At 58.9% G+C, this 24,837-nt stretch overlaps 2 protein-coding genes across 8 annotated transcripts; one reads left to right on the top strand and one right to left on the bottom strand.

Moving 5' to 3' along the window:
• Positions 1-5,959: 5,959 nt before the first annotated feature.
• On the top strand, positions 5,960-12,822 carry TEX261 (testis expressed 261). Its single transcript, XM_055723010.1, has 6 exons — positions 5,960-6,110; positions 6,957-7,036; positions 7,534-7,687; positions 9,654-9,721; positions 10,833-10,935; positions 11,363-12,822. Exons 1-6 carry the CDS (start codon positions 6,041-6,043, stop codon positions 11,476-11,478), a joined length of 591 nt encoding a protein of 196 aa, XP_055578985.1. The 5' UTR covers positions 5,960-6,040; the 3' UTR covers positions 11,479-12,822.
• On the bottom strand, positions 12,118-24,603 carry LOC102054491 (shootin-1-like). Of its 7 annotated transcripts, XM_055722959.1 has the most exons (19): positions 23,719-24,229; positions 23,036-23,103; positions 22,653-22,716; positions 22,274-22,368; positions 21,983-22,109; positions 21,232-21,329; positions 20,899-20,980; positions 20,554-20,648; positions 20,118-20,264; positions 19,539-19,692; positions 19,265-19,388; positions 18,866-18,915; positions 18,292-18,401; positions 18,066-18,125; positions 17,664-17,871; positions 14,407-15,933; positions 13,669-13,807; positions 12,819-12,948; positions 12,118-12,370 (listed from the first exon to the last, which is right to left on the bottom strand). In XM_055722959.1, the coding sequence occupies exons 1-16, from the start codon at positions 24,068-24,070 to the stop codon at positions 15,650-15,652; spliced, it is 2,118 nt and encodes a 705-aa protein (XP_055578934.1). In that variant the 5' UTR covers positions 24,071-24,229; the 3' UTR covers positions 12,118-12,370; positions 12,819-12,948; positions 13,669-13,807; positions 14,407-15,649. The 7 variants fall into 7 exon arrangements, with proteins under 7 accessions (XP_055578934.1, XP_055578965.1, XP_055578976.1 ...); XM_055722990.1 differs by lacking the exon at positions 23,719-24,229 and adding an exon at positions 24,445-24,603 and having other exon boundaries at positions 13,669-15,933; XM_055723001.1 differs by lacking the exon at positions 23,719-24,229 and adding an exon at positions 24,445-24,603 and having other exon boundaries at positions 13,669-15,933; positions 22,653-22,713.
• Positions 24,604-24,837: the final 234 nt, after the last annotated feature.

Raw genomic sequence — 24,837 nt, 5'->3', positions numbered from 1 at the left:
CCCAGCATGCTTGGAGTGCCTGGGCTACCTGGGATGCCTGGAGTCCCCAGGGTGCCTGGGATACCTGGGGTGCCCAGGGTGCTCAGGGTGCCCAGGATGCTTGGGGTGTTTGGGGTGCCCAGGGTGCCTGGGGTACCGTGGGGGCCCAGGATACCTGGGGTGCTCGGGGTGCCTGGTGTGCTCAGGGCCCCCAGGGTGCTCAGGGTGCCAGGGATGCCTGGGGTACCTGGGGTGCCCAGGATGCTTACGGTCCTCAGGGTGCCCAGGATACCTGCAGTGCCCTGGGGTGCATTGGGTACCGAGGGTGCTCAGCACCCAGGCAAGTGGCGAGGGGTGCTGACACTGGCAGCAGTTGCACATTGGGGTGCAAAAGGCAGAACTGCCCCCCTCGCTCCCCGCTCCCCAGCACTCGCTCACAGCCCTGAGCTCGCAGCTCTCGCTCCAGCCGGAGCTTCCCTCGGGAGCGGACAGCTGACAGCTGCCGGCCCAGGCCTGAGCAGACCCTGCAGAAACGGCGGCTCCCCCGAGGGGGAGACAAGGGGGGGTTCACGCGGAAACTGGGAAACCTCAGGCCGGGGGGCACAGGGAGGGGCTGCTGGCTCTGCTGACCACCGCTCCCAGCACGAATCCTGCTAAATCCAGGTGATTGCTTCTCCAAAGAGCTTCCCGGCAGCTTCCAGGGACCGTTTTTTAGCAGATATTTCCAGCACCGGTGTGGAAACCTGCCTGTTCCAGCAAACCCCGGGCGCCGGGCACTAGTTTGGGAAAACCCACATGTTGTTGCAATGGAAAGCGCTCAGCATTGCGGCTGTTTTGGGGCATCGCTGGGGGGAAGCAGGTGCCTTGCACCCTGAACCCCCCGGGATCTGCAGTTGCCCCCCGCCTGCCCTCGGTGCGGGCAGGAGCGTGGTAGGGTGCAGGGGACGGTGTCAGCGGGGAGCGCAGGGATGCTAGGCACTGGGTGATGGGAGACGAGGAGCAGAGGGACTTTCCCAGGGGCCATGGCAGCACCCACCTGCACCTGCACCCCCTTTCCCCCCGCAGCTCCTGGCTGCCTGGGGCAGCACTGGGGCTGGGGTGATGGGCTGGAGCCCCCCATATGGGGGCCGGTGCTCAGTCAGCGAGCCCCCCGGGCCCAGCACCAGGGCCGCAGCCAGTGTCAGGTGTGCCAGGGCCATTAGCACCGGGCTGGCTCTGCCACAGCAGCACCGGGACCGGGGCCTGACCTTCACCACATATACAGTGCACCCCCTGCCCTGTGCACGCAGTCCCCATGCGCATGCACCCCACACATCCCCCGCATGGCCACCCCTTGCACACCCCCTGCACGTACACCCCTTGCACACACACCCCATTGCACATAGACCCCTTGCACACACACGCCTTGCACATAGACTCCTTGCACACACACCCCCATTGCACATAGATCCCTTGCACACACACGCCTTGCACATAGACTCCTTGCACACACACCCCCCATTGCACATAGACCCCTTGCACACACACGCCTTGCACATAGACTCCTTGCACACACACACCCCATTGCACATAGATCCCTTGCACACACGCCTTGCACATAGACTCCTTGCACACACACCTTGTACATAGACTCCTTGCACACACACACACCTTGCACACAGACTCCTTGCACACACAACCCATTGCACATAGATACCTTGCACACACTCCATGCACACACCCCCATGCACACACACACCTCGTATACCCCCCGTGCACACACACCCATGCATGCACACCCCCTGCACACTCCCATTACACACACCCCTCTTGCTCACACACACCCACGCACACACACGCCTTGCACCCCACCACACCCCCCCCATGCACACACCCCTGCCCATACACCCCCTGCATCCCCATCCACCTCTGTGGGGCATCAGCGAGGTCTGGGGGGGCTCAGCGCAGCTGCTGTGGGTGGAGAACCCCCATGGGGTGCTGCAGCCCCCACCCCATCCCCCCAACTCTGTCCTGGGGGCTGGGAGCCGGTGGTGGCCAGGCCAATGCTGCTGCACCCCAAGAATTGTCGGGGTGAGCCCAGAAAAGCCCAGCCAGTCATTGGCTCCATGTCACCCTGCTGGCACCCCGAGCTGGGCAGGGATGGTCACACACCCTGGGGGACCCCGGCATCCCACTCGGCTCAGCCCTGCCCCAAAGAGGGGGTGCTGCCAGGGGCTGCACCCCTACAGGGGCACAGCACAGGGCAACCCACAGTAATAGGTGGGGTACCCTACACGGTGCTCAGGCGACCCTACAAAAACAGCTCAGGGTACACAGCACGGTGCTCGTGCGACCCTACACTAACAGGTCAGGTACACAGCCCGGTGCTTGTGCAACCCTACAATAACAAACAGCTCGTGTGCACGGCACAGTGCTTGTGCAACACTACACAAACAGGTTGGGTGCACAACCTGGTGCTCGTGCAACCCTACAATAACAAACAGCTTGTGTGCATGGCACGGTGCTCGTGCAACCCTACAAAAAAAGGTTGGGTACACAACGTGGTTCTTGTGCAACCCTGCAGTAACAGCTCAGGGGGTACAACCGGGTGCTCATGCATCCCTACAATAACAAACAAGTCATGTATGCAGTGTGGTGCTTGTGCAACCCTACAAAAACAGGTCAGGTACACAACAGGGTGCTCGTTGAGACCCTACAATAACAAACAGGTCACGTGCATGGCATGATGCTCACGCAGCCCCATGGTAACAGCTGAGGGTACACAGCACAGTGCTTGTGCGACCCTACAGTAACAAACAGGTCACATACATGGCACAGTGCTTGTGCAACCCTACAAAAACAGGTCAGATACACAACCTGGTGCTTGTGCAATGCCACAACAGCTCAGGGTGTACAACTGGGTGCTTGTGCAAGCCTACAGTAATAACTCAAGATATGCAGTACAGTGCTCGTGTGACCCTACAATAACAAACAGGTCATGTACACAGCATGGTGCTCGCACAACCCTACGATAACAGGTCGGGTACACAGCCTGGTGCTTGTGCAACCCTACAATAACAACCAGGTCATGTGTGCGCCATGATGCTCATGCAACCCTCCAGTAACAACTCAGGGTGCGCAGCACAGTGCTTGCACGACCCTACAATAACAGCTGAGGGGGTACAACCTGGTGCTCGTGCGACCCTACAATAACAAACATGCTGGTCACATACACGGCACAATGCTCACGCAGCCCCACAGTACCAGCTCAGGGCTGCACCCTGCTTCTCTCGCAGCCCACTGACAACACGGCAGGTAAATAACCCTTTTTCTCGAGCAACCCTACAGTAACAAACAGATCACGTATGTGGCACGATGCTCACATAACCCACAGTAACAGCTCGGGGGTGCACCCAGCTTCTCTCGCAGCACCTGGCAGCGCTGTGGGTAAATAACCCATTTCTCATGGAACCCTCCAGTAACAACTCAGGGGTACAACTGGGTGCCCGTGCAACCCTCCAGTAACAGCGCAGGGGGTACAACTGGGCGCCCGTGCAACCCTCCAATAACAGCTCGGGGTGCACAGCGTGCTGCCCATGCAACCCCACCACAGCCGTGTGCTACAGGCAAATGCAGGAGCTGCCTCCCCCACTGCCCCCTTGCCCACTCTGCCCCCCGCCCCAGCCGGCCCCTGCTCCCCTCCCCAGGGGTCCCCTGGCTCCTGCCCGGTGGAGCAGGGGGCTGAGCTGCACCCCACTGTCCTGGGCTGGAACAGCAACGGTGCCGGAGGAGTGGGGAGATGGGGTGCAGAGGGGTGCAGGAGTAAATGGGATGCAGGTGGATGCAGGGGTGCAGGAGGGATGCAGGGGGGTGCAGGGGGGGTGCAGGGGGTGCAGGGGGATTCAAGGGAGTGCAGAGGGATGTAGAGGGTGCAGGGAGATGCAGGAGGGATGCAGGGGCTGCAGGGGGGTGCAAGAGGGGTGCAGGAGGGTGCAGGACAGATGCAGAGGGATTCAGGGGGGTTCAGGGGGTGTAGGAGGAATGCAGGGGGTGCAGAAGGGATGCAGGGGGTGCAGGAGGAATGCAGGGGGTGCAGGAGGAATGCAGGGGGGGGTTCAGAGAGGTGCAGGGGGATGCAGGGGGATTCAGAGTCATGCAGAGATGCAGAGGGTGCAGGAGGGATGCAGGGGGATTCAGAGGGATGCAGGGGGGTGCAGGGGGATTCAGAGAGGTGTAGGGGGGTGCAGGAGGGATGCAGAGGGATTCAGAGGTGCAGGGGGGAATGCAGGAGGCTGCCAGGAGGGGGCACAGCGGCTCCAGGCGGGGGACACCCACCCAGTATATCCCAGTGCGGGTCAGTGCCAGCCCAGCAGCAGCCCAGTCCCGTGCATTCCAATGCAGCCCCACGGCAGCTGGAGGGGAGGGAGAAGCTGGGGGCTGGCCAGGTGTGAGGATGCTGGGGTGGGGGTCTCTGTGAGGTCCCTATACGGGTGCTGGGGTCCCTATACAGGTTGTGGGGTCCCTATATGGGTGCTGGGGTCCCTATATAGGTGCTGGAGTCCCTAGATATATTGTGAGGTCCCTATACAGGTTGTGGGGTCCCTATATGAATGCTGGGGTCCCTGTACAGGTTGTGTGCTCTCTGTGTGGGTACAAGGGTCCCTATACAGGTTGCAAGTCCCCTATATGGGTGCAAGGGTCCCTGTAGAGCATGGGGGGGTCTGCCTGGGTGCAGAGGGTATCCCTGTGGGTGTTGGAGGGTGAACCTGCCTGTATGGCTGGACAGGGGGTCCCTGTTTAGGTGCTGGGGGCCCTATACATCTGCAAGAGGTGTCCCTATACACATGGGAGGGGATCTCTATATGGGTGGAAAGGGATCTCTATATGGGTGCAGGGGTCCCTATGCCGGTTTGGAGGGGGTCCCTGTAAGTTTCAGGGGTCCTCATGCATTTTTGGGGTCCCTATATAGTTTTGGGGGGTATCTTTATGTAGTTTGGGGGTCCCTCAACGGTTTTGGGGCATCCCTTCGTGGGTTCCTGTGCAGGTGGGGGGCATCCTTGTGTGATTCAGAGTCCCTATACGGTTGTGGGGGTCTTTGTACAGTTGGGGGGTCCCTGTGCAGTTTGGGGGGTCCCTGTACCGTTTGGGGGTCCCTGTATAGTTTGGAGGAGTCCCTGCATGGTTGGGGGGGGGGGCTGTATAGTTTGGAGTCCTGTACAGTTCGGGGGGCATCTCGTACAATTTGGGGGTGTCTCTGGGAGTTTGAGAGCTTCTCCGTGTTTCAGGGCCCTTGTACGGTTTTGGGGGTCTCTGCGCATTCCAGAATCCCTGCACAGTCTTGAGGGTGTCTGTACAGTTTCAGGGATCCCTGTATAGTTCGGGGGTCCCTGCACAATTTTGGGGGTACCAGCATATTCTGGCACTCCTGCACAGGTTTGGAGGGTCCTTGCATAGTTTTGGGGATCCCTGCAGTTTTGGAGGGTCCTTGCACAGTTCGGTGTCTCTGTACAGTTTTGGAGGTCCCTGCACAGTTTTGAGGATCCCTGTACATTTTTGGGGTCCCTGCACATTTTCGGGGGTCTCAGCACATTCCGGGGTTCCTGTACAGTTTTGGGGGTCCCTGCACAGTTTTTGAGGGTCCCAGCACAGTTCGGGGGTCCCTGAACAGTTTTGAGGATCCCAGCACAGTTTTGGGGATCCCAGCACGTTTCAGTGGCTCTGCACAGTTTTGGAGGATCTCTGTACAGTTTTGGGGGGCCCTGCACAGTTTTGGGGGTCCCAGCACAGTTTTGGGGGTCCCAGCACGTTTCAACGTCCCTGCACAGTTTTGGAGGGTCCCTGTACATCTCGGGGGGGGGGAGTGTACAGTTCTGGGGGGCCCTGCACATTTCGGGGTCCCCCGTGGCTCCCCGCCCCGCAGTAGGAGGCGGGCGGGAGCCCTCCCCGCCTGCAGGGGTCGCTGTGGCGCGGGCGGCCGGGCCGGGCCGGTCTCTCTTGTTCCGGCGCCGCGTGTTCAGCGCCGCCGCCGCCGCCGCGGGAGCAGGAGCGGGAGCGGCGGGGCCCGGCCCGGGGCTGCCCCGCCATGTGGTTCATCTACGTGCTGAGCTGGCTGTCCCTGCTCATCCAGGTGGCCTTCGTCACCCTGGCCATCGGTGAGGCCGCCGCCGGGGGGCTGCCGCGGACCGGGGCGCTCGGGGGTGCCGCCGCGCGGGGTCTGGGCCCGGCCGCAGGCTCCGCCCAGGGGCTGTCGTGATATGTCGTGTGTTTCTCGATAGGGGAGGTGACGCCCGGGATGGGGAAGCCTGGGCTCCTGCTGGCACACGGTTAGGGGCCGCGGGTCCACCAGCTCCCGGGGGCCCGGGCCTGGCCGGTGTGTCCCGGGCACCCCGGGGTGCCCCAGGGGTTGGGGGTCCCTGGGTGCCCCAGGGGTTGGGGGTGCCGTCGGTGCCTTAGATATTGGGGGTCCCTGGATGTCCCGAGGGTTGGGGTCCTGTCGGTGCTTCCAATGTCCCCGAGTGCTCCAGGGACTGGTGGTCCTCTGGATGCCCCAGAGTGCCACAGAGACTGGGGGCCCCCTGGGTACCCCGGAGATAGGGGGTCACTGGGGGACCCCTGGGGACACCCTGGGTGCCCCAGAGATTGGGGGTTCCATTGGTGTTTCTGATGCCCTGGGTCCTCCAGAGATTGGGGGTCCCCTGCATGCCACCGAGGCCACAGAGTTCCCCAGACACTGGGGGCCCCTGGGTGCCACAGAGTGAGCCAAAGGTTGGGCGTCCCATTGGCGTTCCAGTGCCTCTGGGTCCTCCAGAGACTGGGTGCCCCTGAGGTCCCCTGGGTGCCCCAGAGTGTCGTGGGGAGGGGGGTGTCACCCTTGCCCTTCAGTCCCTCCCGCACTGGGTGAGCACGGACCCCCACAGCTGAAGGCACCGGGGTTTACCTCGGTCCCTCCCATCCCCCTGCTCTGGCCCGCGGGGCTGAGCTGGGTGTTTCTCCTGCAGCTGCTGGGCTGTACTACCTGGCGGAGCTGATTGAGGAGTACACAGTTGTCACCAGGAGGATAATCAAATACATGATCTGGGTAAGTCCCTGTGCTCGCAGAAGCGGGCGGCTTCTCACTGAGTGTGCCTCTGGGGCAGCAGCGGGGCTGGCAGGGCAGCTGTGATGTGGGACGTTGGCTTTGGGCAGAGGCAACAAGCACTTGGGGAGCTCCTGCTTCCCCTGGTCCCAAGGCAGTTCTGTCTCCCAAGGAGGGAGGTTGTCAGGGGCTGCTTCGATTGGCGCTTCGCTTAATTTAACCAGGGAGGTGGTGATCCTGCCTAACTCCTCCTGGGTGGCACTGCATTCCCTGGCTGAGGAAACTGAGGCCCAGCCATAGTACGTCCTACCAGGAGCTGCACCAGGAAGGTGGCATTCTTGTTTGGACCTTTCCCAAGGGGCTGAGAGGGAGATGCGTGGGGAGATGTGTCATCAGACCACTGTAAAAATCACAGCAGGATTCCTGCCCATGCAGCTGCCCACGATCTCTCTGTCTGCACCTTTGTGTTTGCCCCAGGCAACCCCCATTCTCTCTTCCAGTTCTCCTCAGCTGTGCTGGTTGGCCTCTACCTCTTCGAGCACTTTCCTGGTTTCATGGTGGGCGTAGGGCTCTTCACCAACCTGGTCTACTTCGGTTTGCTGCAGACCTTTCCCTTCATCGTCCTGACGTCCTCCAATTTCATACTGTCCTGCGGTGAGTGGAGCTGTCACCTTCCTATGGGAGTGGGCGTAGGGGTGGAGGAAGCCTCATCAGCCCCATCACCGGGTGGGCTCTGGGTGGCAGCAAAGGTTTGGGTTTTACTGTTGCAGCCCCCGTGGCTTTTAAAAGGACTTTGAGCTTTGTGCTGTACTTTTCAATGGTGTTTGATGATGTGGCTGCGGTAATTGTGGGCTGGGCATGGTGATGTGGGAAGTGCCTTTGGTTGTGTGCCCTGGCACAGAGCTGGGGATGCCGGGCTCTCTCGGGCACCCGCTGCCTCGCCTCCAGCCAGTTCTGCTCCAAACTCAGGCAGCAGCACTGGGGAAAGGAAATCCTAGCCAGCCCAAAGCTTTGGCGTTCTCCTGTAAACCTCCTGTTCTGGGTGTTCACTGGGTCTTGATAAAGAACAGAAGGGATCTGAAGCAAACTAAAAAAACCTGGCATGTTTAATTGCATCCTGGTGTCACGCTGAGCTGTGTGAGATGGTGCATGTGTGTGTGATCATAAGGAGCTTATGTTTAGAGAAAGAAAAGCTTTGAGACAAATTTTCACAATTAATGTAGAAGTTCAGCAGGGTTACTGTAGAAAGTATAGTTAGAAAAGTGTGTTGCTGAGCTTAAATTGGGGATTTTTATTTGCCACATTTGCACCTTTCCTGTGGTGTTCGCCAAGCCTGTTTCTGCAGCCGTTGTAGCTCCATCCCTGGCTGGGCTGCAGGCTGCCTGGCCCTGCCTGGGCAAACCCTGGGGCAGGTCAGGCATGACGGTCTCTCCTCTTGTCTGAGCAGCTGGCGCAGGGTTGTGATGTGGGGTTGAGCAGGGGCTCAGATTAGCAGCACTGATATTTTGACCAAAGTGGGCAGCTTAGTTTGTCTGCTGTGCTTGGCTGACAAACAGCCAGAGCCATGTCGTGGGCCAAACATGGGAGTTCAGAGGTTGTGGGCCAGCAGCTGTGCTAATTAAACTGGGTTTTGGCTGCTCTGAGTAGGTCAAATGGTTTTCTCCTGCTGCGAGTTGCCGAGTCTCCTGCGTGTTTCGGTGTCCTGTGCATGGATCTGGCTTCAGATCTCTGCTCTGAGTGATTTGTAGTGACACCTTAAGTAGCAAACGGGCAAAATTTCCTTCATTGTGACTTTCTGGAGTCCTTATGCATATTTCAGGGTGCTGTCTGTGTACAACTGAAATACCTTTGCTCCTCAAAGCGTTCATGTAGGCAGGATTTTATCCACTATTTGAAAATGCATGTAGCTCTCCCGCGGTGTGTAGACCAGGAGGTGTGTTTTCTGACAGACCTAGACTCTCATCTGAATCTTGGGTGACATCCTTAGGCTAGAGGGACAGCAAAGCAGCGCAGGGTGCAGCGTTTTGTGTTGGGGCTGTCTCTTGCTGGGGCTGTGCTGAGCTGGTGCTCCTGGGCTTGGTGTCTCAGATAAAAGGCAAAAGAATTTCTGATTCCTGCTTCTTAAGAGCTAAGTGGTGTTTTTCGCTGCCAAGGACAGCGTTAACCCTCCTGTCCTGGCTGCATTTCAGCTTGACTTGGTTTACAGATGGCAGAAGAGCTTCTCTCCGCAGCAGCTGTCAGGGACACAGGGGTTTTCGCTGCTTCTCTCAGCGCTACGCAACATTAGCAAGTGTCAAGCTGGGCTCTCCAGGGTGCCCTTGGGGACACTGAAAGTAAAGCACCAGAGGGACGAGGGACTCGACCAGGGCTGCACGGTATGGAGCTGGGGGAGGGAACTTTGGCTGCTCACACCATTTCTCACTAGATGCGTGAAAATATTTTAGCAACAGCAGGATTCCAGGTGTACAGGGGCTGAGGGGAAGGGGACGTGCGACAGAGGAGGTGTTCCTCGCAGGGGCTGCGGCAGTGGAGGTGGATGTCCTCTTTCGGGGGCCTTGGAATAAGCAGATGGTATTTTTTCCTGGCTGGAGACTGACTTTGCTGTGTTTTCCTTTGGCAGTGCTGGTTATATTCAATCACTACTTAGCGTTCCAGTACTTCGCCGAGGAGTATTACCTGTTCTCTGAGGTGAGAGACCTTTGGGAAGGAGTCGATCCGTGTTCTTCCAGCCAGCGTGGAGCTGCTGGTGGGAGGGGCAAGAGGAAAATGCTATTTTTTCAGTCAGCAGTAAGACACGCTGAGGATATTTTTCGTAGACCTTCCCTGGGGGTTCCTGTGCTCATTCCCTCAGAAGTACCAGGGAAATGACGGTTTCTTTTCTCAGCTGTGGGCTTGGGCCTTTCTCACCCAACTCCAGAGCAGAAGAAATACTGAATGTTAAGCACAGATTATTTTTTTTTCTGAAATGCTAAAAACTAGGAAAGTAGAAAATAATCTTTTTTTTTTTTTTTATAAGCTAACCACAAGTAACTTCCCTTTTGGAATTATTGTTCATTATTTTTATGTCTTCTACACACTAATTCTTCTGTGTCACCATTCTCACACCTGCCAAGACAAAGGTCTAGATTCACCAAAAGGCTTGTTTGGGCCCAACAGTAGCTGCCACTTAGTGCAAATTTAAAAAAAAAAAAAAAACCACACACAAAAAAACACCCTTCACCAAAAATAAAAGAAACAACAACCTTTTAATGAAGTTTAACACTTCTCCAGCATTTGTATGCACAGGGAAGCTGGTGTGGCAGCTTGGTACCAGCGTCCCACCCCAGGGCAGGAGGAGCCAAGCCCAGGTCTTGGCTCTTCCTTTTAGTCCCTGGAAGGTGTAAAGAGGATTTAATTAGTAATAACAGCACGACCAATTTCCTCCTTTTTAATTCTGTTCTTTAATTCTGGGTTTTGGGAGCAGTAAGGGTTTTCGGGCACCTAAGACAGGAGCAAGGGCTTTTCCTGTGTGCCCTGTCCTTCTGTGGAAGTTACTGAGTGAATTTTATCCCCTTATCAGCTTTGCAGGGCAATGCTATCTCTGCACCCGAGAGACTCGGGAGAGATTGAGTTGCAGTTCTCTCCCTTCAGTGCCCTTTCTCTTGAGGGGTTCAGGTGGGAACGTGGGGTGTGTCATAGGGAGCTACAGCTGGGGCTAAGGCAGCGCTTGTGGGCATCAGCCCGGACAGAAGTCAGTGTGTGAAGGGCTCCTGGGTGCATTGTGGCTCAGTCCTCACTGCCTCTCTTGCTCTGCCTGCAGGTTCTCGCCTACTTCACGTTCTGCCTGTGGTTAATTCCTTTTGCATTTTTTGTCTCTTTGTCGGCTGGAGAGAACGTCCTGCCTTCCACGGTGCAGCCTGGAGGTGAGCATTCCCAAAGCCTGGGCAGACACCTGCTGGATTTTGACAGGGGCTGTGCTCAGCCTACCCCATTCCCTCCGCACAGAGTGGGGAGCAGGGTCAGCTAGTTGGGTAAACCCTTCCAAAAGCCAAGGCAGGAAAAAGGGGGGCTTCTGCAGGGTGAGGGCTGTTCCAGCTTTGCATCCTGCTTCTCTCTGGTCCTGGGGCCCTGTCCTTTTCCTCCCTACACCTTCAAGAAAGGGAGCTCAGGATCTGGGCTCCCTGTCAGTGGCTGCTGGGAGCACCCAGGCAGGCTAGATGTGAGCAAACCGAAAAATTCCATGCTTTAAAGGCAGCTCATGCATTGCCCTGAAATCAAGATGACCCATCCCAGGGCTCCCATGGCCGTCAGTGGGTTTGTGTTTGATTGTTTTTTCCCTTTTCTCTGCAGACGACGTGGTTTCCAACTACTTCACCAAGGGGAAGAGGGGTAAGCGTTCCGGTATCCTACTCATCTTCTCTTTCATCAAGGAGGCCATCCTGCCTAGCCGACAGAAGATTTACTGAGCCCCGGAGGCAGCCAACATTGGCTGCGGTGACGGAGCAGGGCAGACCCAAACTGTGCAGAGGGCTGCGAGGGAGCACTGTCCCCAGGCCTTGCTCGAACCCTCCTTGATGTTTCTCAAAGGGATTTTGCTAGGAACGTATAAACTGGGCAGTGACCGGAGGTGCCAGCAGCGCTGGACACGCGCGGGGAGGGCTCGCACCTTTTTATACAGCTCTGCTGATCCCCCGGGACTGTGTGCAAGAAGGATGTTTGGCTCCAGCTGAGCGCAAGGAGTGTCTGGCCCCCCCAGCGCTGCCCACCCTGCTCAGGGACCTGGGAGGCATTGTCACCTGCTGGGGTTTAAAGCCAGGAGTTTGCGCATGGTGTAGTTTGGCTGTGGGGGAACCATTCCCTCAGAGTGGTGGCAGAACGTGCTTGACGTTTAAATGAGTTTTACACAGAGCCATTAATTAAAAAAAAAAAAAAAAAGAATAAAGTAATCAAACTGTCAAACTCCCGCATATTCCTGCTGGGAGCCTGCCAGCACTGGAGGATGCCGGCATCCCTCTGTGTGGCATGCGTTGGGAGGGGAGCATGAGGGCAGGCACTTCTCCCTGTGCTCTGCAGCTGCAGGGAGGTGACCTGGAAGGACTCGACGCTGCGTTTTGTGTGATTTTAATGTTGGAAATACCCACTCTTCTCTTCTCTGGTTTTGCTGGAAGCCTCCCTGAGTGGCCAGGATGCTGCAGTAGTGCTGGCTGGCTGAGCGAGGCCCCAGGAAGCCATTTCACAGAAAGCAATTCTCCACTCCATGTGAGGGGAATGAGATGCTGAGCAGGTCACCGTGACTTCCCTTGGGTTTCATCTGCTTGGTGTTCCCAGTGCTGCTAAACTCACCAGGGCTTTCCTTTCCTAAAGGGAAAAAAAAAGTAGATGATCATACTGAGAAGGAGGTGAACCCTTTGTTCTTGTTCGTCGTAATCACAAACCCCCTCTTTTTATCCTCCCCCTTTCTGCTTTGTTGCTGGTCACCTTCAGCCTGTGCCAGAGCCAGGTGTCCCCACGCTAGCCAGGAGCCAGGGCTGTGTGCGGCTGTAGCGCAGGAATGCCTGGGCACTGACAGCGCATTTCACAGCTTGGGAAGGCTTTTTGAGGTGTTTCAGAAGAAAATGGTTCATTTTCCTCTTGTGGCCAGTTCTGGCTGAAGGCAAAAGTGAGGCACGTGGTCCCACCACACCCCTCCCTGCCACAGGTATGTTCAGGGCCCACTAACACTGGTGTGATCTGATGCTCATACAGTAGATGTGTGGTTTCTGTTTGAGAGCTGCTCCTCTAATAAAGGTTATAGATGGAAGTTCACCTTATTGGAGAGGCTGGATGCGGTGGCGTCCCTCTGGCTCACAAGTGTTCAGCTCCCATGTTGAGCTGGTGTCACGTAAGGAAATTACCCTCTGTGCTTGCTGGTTATTTTTTATACTTTTAGACAAAAACTGGAGGACAAGAGAGCTGTTGAGGGGACCCGAGGGCTGCAGAAGGCATGTTGCAGAGGCCTTGGGAGATGCTGATCACTGAAAGGGGTTAGCAGGAGGTGTTTATACAGAGCTCTTTGTTATCGGGGAGTTGCAGAAAGGTAAAAGCACTGAAAGCAAAGCAGAGTGATTAGCAGCAGGCAAAGCAGGCAAGAAGATGCAAGGGTAGGGGTAGGAGAAGAGCATTGGCCTTGCCTGTAGAGCTGGGAAGCTCCTAGCAAAGCTGCTCCCTGGCTCGGGTGCTGTGCTGTAATTTTGCTTCAAGGCCACAGGGTGGGGGACGCTGGGCCCCCCTGCCCCTGCTCACTGCCTGGGCAAGCAGAAGGACAAGCCGGATGCTTTTGCACCCTTCCCTGAAGCTTAACCTTGGCCACATTTAGGCTGAAGAATAGGGCTCCAGCCATGGAGGGAGGCGGAGGCCAGCAGCGCAGGGGGTGGCACCAGGGGGGCAGCAGGCTGCTGGGAAGCTCTGGATGTGTGTTCACAGCTCTGCTCTAAACTGTGCTTCACAGTTTCCATCGCCTCGGGTGCAGGCAGCTGGGCCCGGGCAGGCGAGAGGCGCTGGCCAGGGGCAGCAGGAGAGGCAAAACCCCCCCTGAGCCAGGTCTGCATGGCTGAGGATGGCAGGGCAAGCACCGTGCCTCTCACCAGCCTTTGCTCAGGTTTTAAGTTTAGTTTTACCTCATAGAACATGATGCAGGAGGGATGGAAAACTCCTTGAGAGCTGTCAGTGCCACGATGGGAAGAGCAGGGCATGATGGAGGGCTCTTTCTGCAGGGTACAGCAGTAAAAGCAGAGCCCTGGGACTCCTGCCACTAACCTAGTGGATAGGATGTAAATGGAGAAGATCAGTAGCTCTAATGTCCCTTTTACCAAGTCTTTTTAATCCTTGTTTGCCTGTTCACTTAGCCAGAAAGCAAGGGTAGATTACTTTGTATTTTTCCAGATGACAAATCCATTTTTCCTGACTATGGCTTGTGATCATCGGGTGTTTTAAGATGTTAATGACACACATTTCTTTGAGCTGAACCAGATTCAGAGAAGACGAGTAATAGCGAGCGAAACCCTATAAATATTTAAAAGGCAAGCACCAGCAAAAGCACACACACACACCCCCAAAGGCTACAGCTGCACGGGAGAAGGTAAGGCTGTGGGGCTGTGAGGACCATGCTCTGCTCCCCGGCTGGGCTCTTGTCTCCTGCTGTAACCAGAGAGGTTTGGGGCTGGCTCCTGAAAATGCACCCTCTCACGGGAGCCCGGCTTTGGTCAAAACGCCCTGTTCCTTGCCCTGAAACCTGGGAAACCTGGTGAATAAGATCTAAAATCCCTGATTATTCCTAGGGCTGAGGCAAGGATGCTCCAGAGCCCACCCACAGTGGGTTTGCAAGAAGCTGTAGCTTAAAAAGAAGTGTGAATTACCACTGTGATTAAGTATTGAAGAGTCATGTATATTAATACACAGCTGCCCTCCGGAGCATCTCTGCCTGCTCGGCCCCTCTGCCCTGGCTGCGGGGGCTCCAGCAGCTTGGGGACGGTGCAGCCGGCTGGGCACGGCTTTCCCATCCGGCGGGAGCAGAGCCGGCATTGATTTTCATGGGTGTTTGGAGGGTGTAATCAGGGGAGAGGAATTCACTCGATACGGAGCGGGCAGCACGGCGGTGGGAAAGGGCAGGCAGCTGATGAGTAACCGTGCTGGGGCCGCGACATTTTCCCCGATGGCTCCCAGCAGGTGCACAGAGGAGGCCGGATTCAGCAGGGATCGAAAGGTGAGAGCCCGGTGGTGCTGGGTCCCTCATGATTGGAATCGCCTAAAAACCTGGATTTGGAGAAACTCAGCTCCAGGGGAGAGGAGGAGCAGGGGGGGCAGCCTGGCTCCAGCCTCCCTGGGCTTTCTGAACTGGTGAAGCTGGTCTCGGTGCTGTGGTCCCTGTGGCTCTTGCCTTCTTTTCCAGTAAGAGGATCTGTTGAACAAGCTGACATTCATCCTTTAGTTTGGTGAGCTCGTACATCTCACAAGCAGCCTTTCCTTGTCTGCTTTCCACATGATAGCCCTCAGGTGTCTGGAGAATCGAAAGGCCAGGACGAAAAACACTTGGTAATTAGAAAGATCAGCTCCTTGCCTTAAATATTTTAGTTCAAGTTGGCTATGCTTTCAAGAAGGAGAAAGAAAATGTACTTTAAAAAGCAGAGTGATGGAGTGCTGTAACACTCCAGGCTGTCCTCAGGGAACGGGGGACCGCAGCTACCACAGGTCCACTGGGCAGGGACCTGTCCCCTCCTTGGGTGCATCCAAGCCAGCTCACCCTTTCTCCGGTGCCACCGTGGCCGCGGAGCAGGTTTCCTGGCATGTCATTAGTGCTTTGGGCCGTTCGGCCTGATCCCAGACAGCTCTTTAATTACTGCAAAAAGGCATTATGAAATCATTGGCTGGAAGCGGGAGGTACATAAATCCAGACTACAACTAACACCGGTGTTTTTAACAGGGAGGATAATTAACCTTGGGAGGGAGATGCAGTGTGGAATGGGCACGCTCCTCGGGAGCAGCCACGGCTGGTGCGCTGCTGTGGTACACAATGGCATAAACTGGAGAAGAGAGAAGGCATCCTGGGTTGGGCAGCTGGCTTAGCCCTCTATAGGGGATGCAGGATGTATGTGCCTGCTTCTATAGGGGCCCACACAAGTGATGGGCAGCACAAACCTGCCCTAACACCCTCCATGTCCCTGTGGCATCGTCTGAAGGAAGGGGTGCCCCCCTCCGCCTGCAGAAGGGACGTTTGAGGAGCCACCAGCTCCCCATCACATGGCTTCCCCCTCGAAAACCACGCTCTGGCACAATGCTGATGGCTGAGCAGCCGCCACCTGCAGCTCTGGCTTCTCGTAGGGGCTTGGTGCAGACCCAGCTCGTTCTCCCTGCTGCAAGTTCAGGTCTTGAACTGGACAACTTGCCTGCAATGACACCAGCCCTGAGACCAAAAGGGGAATTTCCCCGGCAAATTAACTATCTGGTGCAAGGGATGAGGATGCTCTCACTGCCTTTCCCCCACTCGGCATTGCCTGCCTGCCATAAAACAGCGGAGCTGGAGAAACCACAATTAAATTAAGGTTATGTTTGGGTTTGAAAGGAAGAGCTGTGGCATGGGTATGGCAGGGTTTGAGCCTTAGAGTCAGCAGCTCGAGGGGAAACCCCATCTCCTGTGCACCCCAATGGTCAAAAACAGGCATAGGCTGAAGAGCATCATCCCTTTGAGCGATGGGGGTCTGCTGGCTCACTGGGGACCCCAGCCTTGGAGCTGCGGGCCTAGAGGGACCGTTCAACCTGGGCTGCTGCTGGGTGAAGCCTGGGAGCACTGGGCTCCCCAACATTGGCGTACCAGGAGAAGTGGATTTGACTGGACCATACTCTCCTGGGAACCCAGGAACAGCTGACCTGAACCTGCCCCGCCCCCCCGGCCCCGGCAATGGGGGTGCAGCCCTCCCCAAGGCTGGATGCAGAGATGGGGATCACCCAGTGGGAGCTGCCTGAGGGATCGGGGAATCCAAAGGAAAACCCGAGACCTTCAAGGGTGTGGGGGTTTCCCTTCACCAGAAGCAGGAGTTTAGGTGTCACTCCCCAGGGTCCCACACAGGAGACAAAAGCTGCAGACGAAGGGCACCATGGGGGGCCCCACCTGCAGACATACGGTGCCAGCCCCTCCATGCTGCCAGCTGGGGCTCAGAGCTTTCCCAGGGGCTCCACTGGCACTGAGAGGGGTCTTGCATCCCCTGGTCAGCACCGCAGCAGGGGACATGGGACACCACAGCACGTTCTGCCTTGACACAAGCCCCAGTCCCTTGCCATCAGGGTCTGGGTGCCATTTACCTCCTTAAACGTGGCGACTTCAGATGTCAAAGGGAGTGGAACACAAGTATCTCCTCACAGTGGGTAAGTGCTGTCATGCGTGTCCCTGCCCAGCTGCCAGGCACCCTGGGGTGGCAGGAGGGTGGGTGCCCTGCTCCGGTCCCATGAGGTCTCTCACCAGGACCAGTTTGCAGCAGCTCCAGTGCCATCCCCATCCCACTGCCACCCCCTTCACCCAGCAGATGTGCCACTCCAGTGACAACGTGGCATGCAGGCACCCAGGGGCACCTTGCTTTAATTAAAGCACAAGAGGATGCAAGCTACTGGAAAATGAGGGTGAAAGCTTGGAGCAGCCATTCCTGCCACCGTGCTCACTCCTTGTCTCGCCACAGCCGTGCAGCTCTGGCTGGGCGAAGGGCAGCAGGGGATGAAGCTGCTTCTACCCTGGCTCTCCCCTGCCTCTGGCCAGGTGGGAGAGGGGCCGGGCCCTGGGGAGGCCACTTGTTGCTCGGGGTCTGAACGGGACCCCCTCCCCACTCCCCGATGAGCACCTGAATGGAGCTGTGCCGATGTCCTTGTCCCCTGGGGAGAAATGGAGAGACAGATGGAGAGGAGATGCTGAGTGGGGTGTGAGCAAGAGCAGAGCCCATGGGGACCCATGCCAGCACCCAGCAGCTTGTCACCAGGGATGGTGATGGGAGGGGACTGCAGAGCATCAGTGGGGCTAGCGGTGGGACACCAAGGGGACACTGCACCTGGCCCTGGGGATGTTCTCACTCTGGGGGGGTCATCCAGCCCAAGCCCCCACATCCACTTGCTACCAAGCCCTACTCCATACCAGGATCCGGTCTCCCCACAGCCCCAGCATCCTCAGGGTCCTGCTGCAGGGAGCCAGTGCCGGGCGCCGCGGATGGAGGTGGGGATGCAGGTGTGGATGCATCCACCGCCCAGCGCCGCCGCTGCAAGATGGACTCCAGCTGCTTGTCCCTGCCCTTCAGGCTGCTTTGCCGCTGGCTGGACCTCCTGCTCGCCCTCCTCATGGCACCCTAGGAAACACCGCAGACGGCTCAGATGCTGAGGGGCCACATCCAGGTGCTGGGACCCCCAGGGATGCAATCCCGGCCAGCCAGGACAGGCCTGGCACAGGCCCACACAGGACAGCTGCAGCTGGGGATAGTGGCACCCAAGTGTCCCCACACCACTGCCTGGTGTCAACCCACTGGGGGACAGGGCTGCTCACCAGGATGCCCTGCAGCTCCAGCGCCGCGCTCCTCTGCTTGCCGGGCACCATTGCCGAACCCTGCAGGAGGGGAGGAGGGAGGAGATGTGGCCCCATCCTGCTGGCCCTGCAGTTCCCCGGGGCTGCTGATGCACCCCAAACCCACCCCAAGTCCCAGGGCTCCCTGGGGACATTCCCACATAGGATGGGGGTGTCTGGCAGTGGCCAAGCCCCAGTTCCTGCCTACCTGGCCCAGGGGCAGCCGGTCCTTGGCGGGCCTCAGCACCACCCCATTCTTTATCCGCTCCATCATCTCCTGCACAGCTCGAGCTTTAGCATCGTCAGCTTCTGGTTTGGCTGTGCAGGGAGCACCATGCTGAGACCCCATGCACTCATGACAGGGCTCAGTACATGCTGGGGTGGGGAGCTGCTGCCACCCTGCAGTCCCCCCAAGCCTGGGGGGTCCCTCTCTCGAGGCCAAACCCAGGTACAACCCTGCCAGGGCTCATCTCCCACCTGTGCCGGGGACTGTGGCTGGCACAGCCATGCATGCTGGGCAGGACAGGGGTGCTGGGGCCTGAGCACCCTCTTTGGGGGGGGGGGGGGGTATGTTGGTGGGGTGCCCCTCACTCCACAGTGAGAGCTTGGAGCAACACCTTTGGATGGATGGGAGATGCCTGAACCAACACGGTGCTGGCAAACCTCTGTCCCAGAGAAACGCCAATCTCTCCCTGCCTAGGGACTGCCATCCCCGTGGCACTGCCAGGGGACCCCCGTGGCACCAGGACCTCCCCAGGATGCAGGAAGTGGGGGGGACTTACTTCGCTGCAGGTTTGCCAGCCCCTTCCTCTGCCTGATTGCTGCCAGTGGGCTGGAAGGGAGAGGAGAGGTGAGAGCTGCACCCCTCGCCCCCAGAATGCCAGACACAAACGCCCAGCCTGCCCCCGGGACCCCCCCGGCTCAGAGCCAGAGCCACCTCACCCTCCCCGACATCCCGCTGGGGTCTGGCCCCTGCAGCCAGCTCTGCCCCTGCCCAGAGATAGTGCCCAGGCATGGCTTGGGGACAGCCTGGCACGGCGGGCAAGAGCAATGGGCATGGGGGGAGAGGAGTTTGCCCCCAGCCCAGCTTATTTGCCATGGCAGAGACAAGCTGGAAGCCCCTGGGCTGCTGGAGCTGCTTTCCACAGGAGGTGACCAGGATGTCCAGTGGTGTCACTTACTCCACGGGGACAGCGGGTGCAGGTGGTGGCAGCGGTGGTGGTGGTGGTGGTACGCGTGCAACTGGTTCAGGGGTCTGGCTCTGCAGCGGGGGATCCTGGGCCAGCTTCTCCTGCAGCAACGCCACTGCAACAGGGTATGGTTGGGGCCACGTGGGAGGGCTGCTGCCCCTCGGAGCCTGAGCCCAGCCCAGCCGTGGGCAGGCGGCGCCGTGGGCATCCCTGTGGCACCGCTGCAGGCTCCTGCCTGTGTCGGGCAAGGGGTGACAGCACCCACCTTCCTCTTCCAGGCTCAACAGCCGCCGCTCAGCCTCCTGCAGCCGCAACCTCAGCTGCAGTTTCTCATCCTCTGCCGTGGCCAGCGCAGCTTGGGCCACATCCAGCTCCTCTGGCTCCGGCCGCCTGCTCAGCTGCTCCTCCAGCTCCTTCACCTGTAGAAGCAGGGGGAGCTGGGTGCAGCCCAGGAGCTGGGGACCCCCGGTGCCATCCCTGCCAGGGACATGGATGCTCCCCAGTCCCACAAGTTGGCTGCTTGCAAGGAACTTTAAGCTGATTTTAGGGCAATTCTAGGCTGGGTGATGGCAGCCCAGGGGGTTGGGGGGGGTGCCAGCCCAGTGTGGGGGCTCCCACAGTGTGGTAGCACCCAAAATGCGCTAGTGGAAATCCATGGAAGAACAACCCCTCCAGGCTTATCACAGGGTGTGGGATGGGCAGGGAGCAGGCGATGGAAGGGTCTGATCCTGCTCCCAACCAGTTCCCACACCCAAGGGAAACCACCACCAGCCCTGGAGCTGTGCTGTGACCCAGCCCTGCTCCCCCCACTCCACGTCACCCACCCTTGGGGATAGTTCCTCACCCGCTGCTGCTGCTCCTGCCTGCCCTCCTCCAGCGCCCGGGTCAGCCGTGCCACCTCCTGCAGGGCCACCAGCAGCTGGGTGCTGGGCTCCGCGCTCTGCAGCAGGATCGTGCTCTGCCTGTTCGCCTCCTTCTTTTGCACCAACATCTGCCCATGGGGAAGGGGGTCAGGGAGGGAGCGAGCCCCCAGGCTCACCCCAGCCAGAGAAAATCCCGTTCTGGGGAGGCTGGGAGCAAACCCCATCCATCCTCATCCCAGGGAACCGTGATGGGTGCCTGGGAGCATCCTCATCCTCTCAGGACCCAGGGCTAAGCCAGCAGTGGGCTGAGTACTGGGAGTCTACACTGAGAGCCAGCAGCCCCCTGTCTCTCTGACCTGCCGTGGGTACGTGCCCCCCCAGCACCCACAGGTAGGGTGATTCGGGGGCTGGCCGCACCTCATGGGCGAAGGCTTCGGCATGCAGGCGCAGGTCCTGCTCCAGCTCCAGCTGCTGCACCACCTCACAGTAATCCTGGGTGACAATCTGGGACACTGTCAGGGAGAGTGGGGGCTCAGGGAGGGCCAGGCCAGCACGGGGAGGGGTGTGCCACCACAGGGATCTCGGCACAGCCACCTCCCTTGGACAGGGACACCCATGTCCTGGTGATCCAGCTGCAGCTCCTAGCGCTGCACCATTGCCTTTGGTTCACCAGACTGGGTGGCACTGGAGAGCTGCCAGCTGCTCCTTCACGTGCTGGCAGGGGGACAGGGAGGGGACATGGGGACCCAGCACCCAGCTCACCTCTCTTGAAGGACTTCAGTGCCCGCTGGCTGTTGCCCAGGGCTGCCCGCAAGCGCTGCTGCTCCTCCTGCCCCATCTCCAGCTGCCGCAGGACAAGCCCCTGCTCAGCCCTGAGTTCAGCTGGGGGGGCCTGCCATGCCCAGTCCACCCCCCGGGGACATCAGAGAGATGGTAAGGGGCTGCAGGTCGGGGTCTTCCCTCCCAAAAACCCTGTCCTGATCTCAGCAAGGAGCTACAAAGATGAGCAGGAGCAAGGAAAGGGGGAGGGTGATGAAGGAGGACCCAGGGGTTCCTGCTTGGCTGGGGGGTCCCAGTGAGGGTCCCAGGAGGTACCTGGTCCTGCAGGTCCTGGTTCTGCCTCTGCAGGTCCTGGAGCTGGATGGTGAGATCCTTCTGCTGTGCCAGCAGCCAGGAGATCTTCTCCTGCAGATCTGGGAAGGAAGCGGGGAGCAAGGGGCATGGGAAAGGGGAGTGCAGCCCTCCCGGAGCCTGTCCCTGAGATCAGGCTGCTGGTGCTACAGCAGCCCCCCCAGCTCACCCCCATCCTGGCCATATCACCAGTGACCCTGCTGGAAGCTCGCTCTGGGAGGTGACCCAGAGGGACAGACACGTGCAGTACGGTGGGACAGCAACCAGTGGCACACCGGTACTCAGCACCCTTCTACCTGCCCAAAGCTGCCCCTAAGCATCCTCCCACCCCCACCAAAGCTCAGCCCACCGGGAAAGCCATGGCATCACCTCGTCATGGAGGGTTTGGCTGGAGTGTGCATCCCACGGCAGGGGGGTGCTCCCTCAAGAAGTGCATCCCCACAGTACTGACAGGAGTATCAGGCTGCAAACACAGCCCAAATTGACAACACGGGAAAACAGGATGGGAAAGGAGGAAGCGTGAGCAACAGCGCTTTCGTTTCATGTTTTTTGTTCAATGTTAGCATTACTTTCTCCTTGTTTACCCAGAACAAGACCCAGGCACAACCCAAAACCCCAGGGCCAGGCTGAGCCGGGCTGAGGGTGCATCAGGACAGGGACAGTGCTTTGCCTCTGGCTTCACTGTTTCTGGCTGGAAGCCCCCAGCCCGGCTCACCCTGGAGCTGCTGCTCATAGTGCTGGGCAGGGTCAGGGTCCTCCTCGGGGCGCAGCTCCTCGGGGGGCACCGCGGGGGCTATTGGTGCCAGGCTGAGCCGCTTCAGTTGCTTGTTTTCCTGCTTCACCTGGGGTTGGATGGAGATACCCCCCAGCATCGGGGTTGCTACTGCACCCACCAAGCTGGGTGTGCCAGGGGGATGCACTGGCACCCTTGCACCTACAGCGAGGGGCTGCAGGCACTGGGATGCTGTGGGGGGAATGGTGGTGGGGGCACACTGCCCAGCCCTACCTGGGCTGCATAGGCTTCGGCTCGCTGCCGGCATGTCCTCTCGATCTCGAACTCAGTCTCCAGTGCTGAGAGCTCAACCAGCAGTGCCTGTGATGCTGGCAGTGGCAGAAGCTGGATTCAGGCACCTGCCAAGCTCTCAGTGCTGGGTGGGGGTCCCAGCTAGCACCCTGCCCTCCTCCCTGACCACAGCCACTCTCGCTAAGCACCAGCTGAGCCCTACCAGGTCACCCAGGACCAGAGATGGCACCTGGCTCTGCACCATGGCAGGGACCTTCCCCCTCCACCATCCCACTGAGACCATCACTGCTGGCTAAAGCCAACCCTGAGTCCCCGTACAGGACCGTGCTGGGATGTGACACTGGAGTGGGACGGGGCTCACCTTGCTCGAGCTTGGCCAGCTGCTCCTCCGCTTCACCCACCTCCTGGCCAAGGGATGGATGCTGCTGGGGGAGAAACACACACATGGCATTGCATTGGCATGGCATCACATCATCATGGCGTTGCATAGGCATGCAGTATGGCTTTGCATTGGCACAGCATCACGTTGGCATTGGCACAGTGCTGCAGGGTCCCAGTGAGCCGCCTGGATGCTGCCAGCTGCACTGAGGGTACTGTGGCTGTGACACCCCGGTGATCAGAACCCTGGTGCTGTGGCACACAGCCACGGCTGGATGGGAGGGCACAGGGAGACCAGCCCTTCATCACCTCAGTTACAGGGGCAGGAGGAAGAAATAAAACAGAAAATGAGCCCATGAGTGATACCTGCACCGTAGCTGCCTCTTCATCCTCATCCTCATCCTCTTTCTCACTGCTCCCTGACTCCAGGATGGCTGCAGGGGAACCAAAAGCACACCAGAAGGTCACCCATGCAGGTGGAAACCCGAGACATGTTTCCATCCCTTTGCTTTTCTCAGCCTCATGCTGCTCTGTGAGAGAGGGACTGAGCACCCCCCATCCCACAGGCCAGGGGGCTGTCAGTGCTGCTGGACTCGTGTGTCCTAAGGCAATGGGGAAAGTCCATAGGGCAGGACAACCTGGAGCAGAAGGAACAGCCTGCAAAACTCCGACCTGATAGCACCCAGGGGCAGCAAAGGAGCGGAGGGCACTGGAGTAACAGGGCTGCTCGGAGGAGGTGGGAAAAATCCCAGTGAGAGATTCTGAGTGAGGGAAAAGCTGCCCCAGAGCATCCCGCTGCCACAGGAACCCCTTGCCCACAGCTTGCCCAAGAGGTGCTACCACAGAGTTGTGTCCTTGCTGGGCTCAGCTGGTGCCCACAGGTGTGGGGGGGACAGCAGCATGACACAGGGGGACTGGACAGCCCCCAGCACCACTGAGCTTCCCTGTCGAGCCAGGCCCTGTGGCACTGGGGAATGGTCTGGGGGATGTGAGACCGCATCGGGTGCTCCAGGGGCTGGGCTGGTGGGCTTGGGGGGGTGGCTGCTTACCTGGCTGCCCCCAGGACAGCTCGCAGAGTGGCTGTGGTACATCACGGCAGCAGGGCAGGAATCCAGCACCTTCCTCCCACCCTTCCCGTAACAGAGCTAATCTGGTGGGGAATGCACTCTGGAATCTAAATCCCCCCCATTTGTAATCCAGCCACCACTGCTGGGACCGTACACTGCCTGCAAGGCACCCACGGGACATGTGTGCTGCCCAGAAAAGGCCCTGGGACCCTTTGCCAGGACCCCATGCTGGGACCCCCATGCCGGGACCCCCGGGCCAGCTGTGGAGCTGAGGCTGTGCAAGCAATGCTGCTCCCCCAGCCTCGGTTCTTGCAAGGGGAAGCTGCACGAGCATGCAAATGCCTGCAAAAGCCCTAAAGAGCAGCTGGCAGCTGGGACAGGCACGTCCCACAGCCCGGGGTGGCAGAGGGACGGACAGACATGTCACGCCTGGGAGCTGGCAGCCAACCTAAATACAACACACTGGTTATTCACCCCTCCGCGACACAGGGGCTGAACAAGCAACAACCCTCCTCCAGGCACAGTTCCAGGCTGTTTTCACCCCCTGAAAACCATCCTTCAGCCCACTGCACCCAGAGGCCACCACGGCACCCAGAGCCACCACGGTGGTTGTCACAGGGGACAACCAGAGCCACCCCCACCACCCTGCCTTGAGGCATGCAGGGACATCCAGCTACACACGAGCCCCCCCCCCATCCCCAACCTTACCTGCCAGCTGCGCGGCACCTTCCCCAGCCCAGGCCATGGTGGCAGGGCCGATGGCACCCAGCACCCCCTGCTTGGCCGGGTGCCCTGCCCCCCTCACCCTCCCTTCTGCTGCAGGGAAGTGAAACCGGCTACAGCGGGGGCTGAGCACCCCGGTGCAGGCAGGGCTGGCCCTGCCACAGCAGCCACCGAGGGCTCGAGGGGGAACCGAAACTCCCTCTGCCCCTGCTGCAAGTTGCTTTGATGCAGGGAGATGCTCGGGCGTGCAGCCCTGCAGCAAACGCACCCCTCTCGTGGCCTTTCCACCTCCGGGTCATCTTAAAATCAAAAATGCCATAGTGTGAGGAGATGCCAAGTGTCTCAGTGGGTGCCTGGGCAGCTTCCCACACCTCTGCC

This window comes from Falco cherrug, chromosome 1 (assembly GCF_023634085.1).
Source record: "Falco cherrug isolate bFalChe1 chromosome 1, bFalChe1.pri, whole genome shotgun sequence".
NCBI lineage: Eukaryota > Metazoa > Chordata > Aves > Falconiformes > Falconidae > Falco > Falco cherrug.
Note: the sequence above shows the minus strand (reverse complement) of the source record. Positions and strands in the feature narration are given on the sequence as shown.

Bases quoted from the DNA above. Each gene is read 5' to 3' on its own strand.
- TEX261 (XM_055723010.1), top strand. From the start codon at position 6,041: ATGTGGTTCATCTACGTGCTGAGCTGGCTGTCCCTGCTCATCCAGGTG. The intron at 7,037-7,533 runs GTAAGTCCCTGT...TCTCTCTTCCAG, and splicing joins TAATCAAATACATGATCTGG to TTCTCCTCAGCTGTGCTGGT. The intron at 10,936-11,362 runs GTGAGCATTCCC...TTTTCTCTGCAG, and splicing joins TTCCACGGTGCAGCCTGGAG to ACGACGTGGTTTCCAACTAC.
- LOC102054491 (XM_055722965.1), bottom strand. From the start codon at position 24,070: ATGCTCGTGCAGCTTCCCCTTGCAAGAACCGAGGCTGGGGGAGCAGCA. The intron at 21,330-21,982 runs GTGAGCCGGGCT...CTTCCTTCCCAG, and splicing joins CTATGAGCAGCAGCTCCAGG to ATCTGCAGGAGAAGATCTCC. The intron at 20,981-21,231 runs GTACCTCCTGGG...GTCCTGCGGCAG, and splicing joins ACCAGGACCTGCAGGACCAG to CTGGAGATGGGGCAGGAGGA.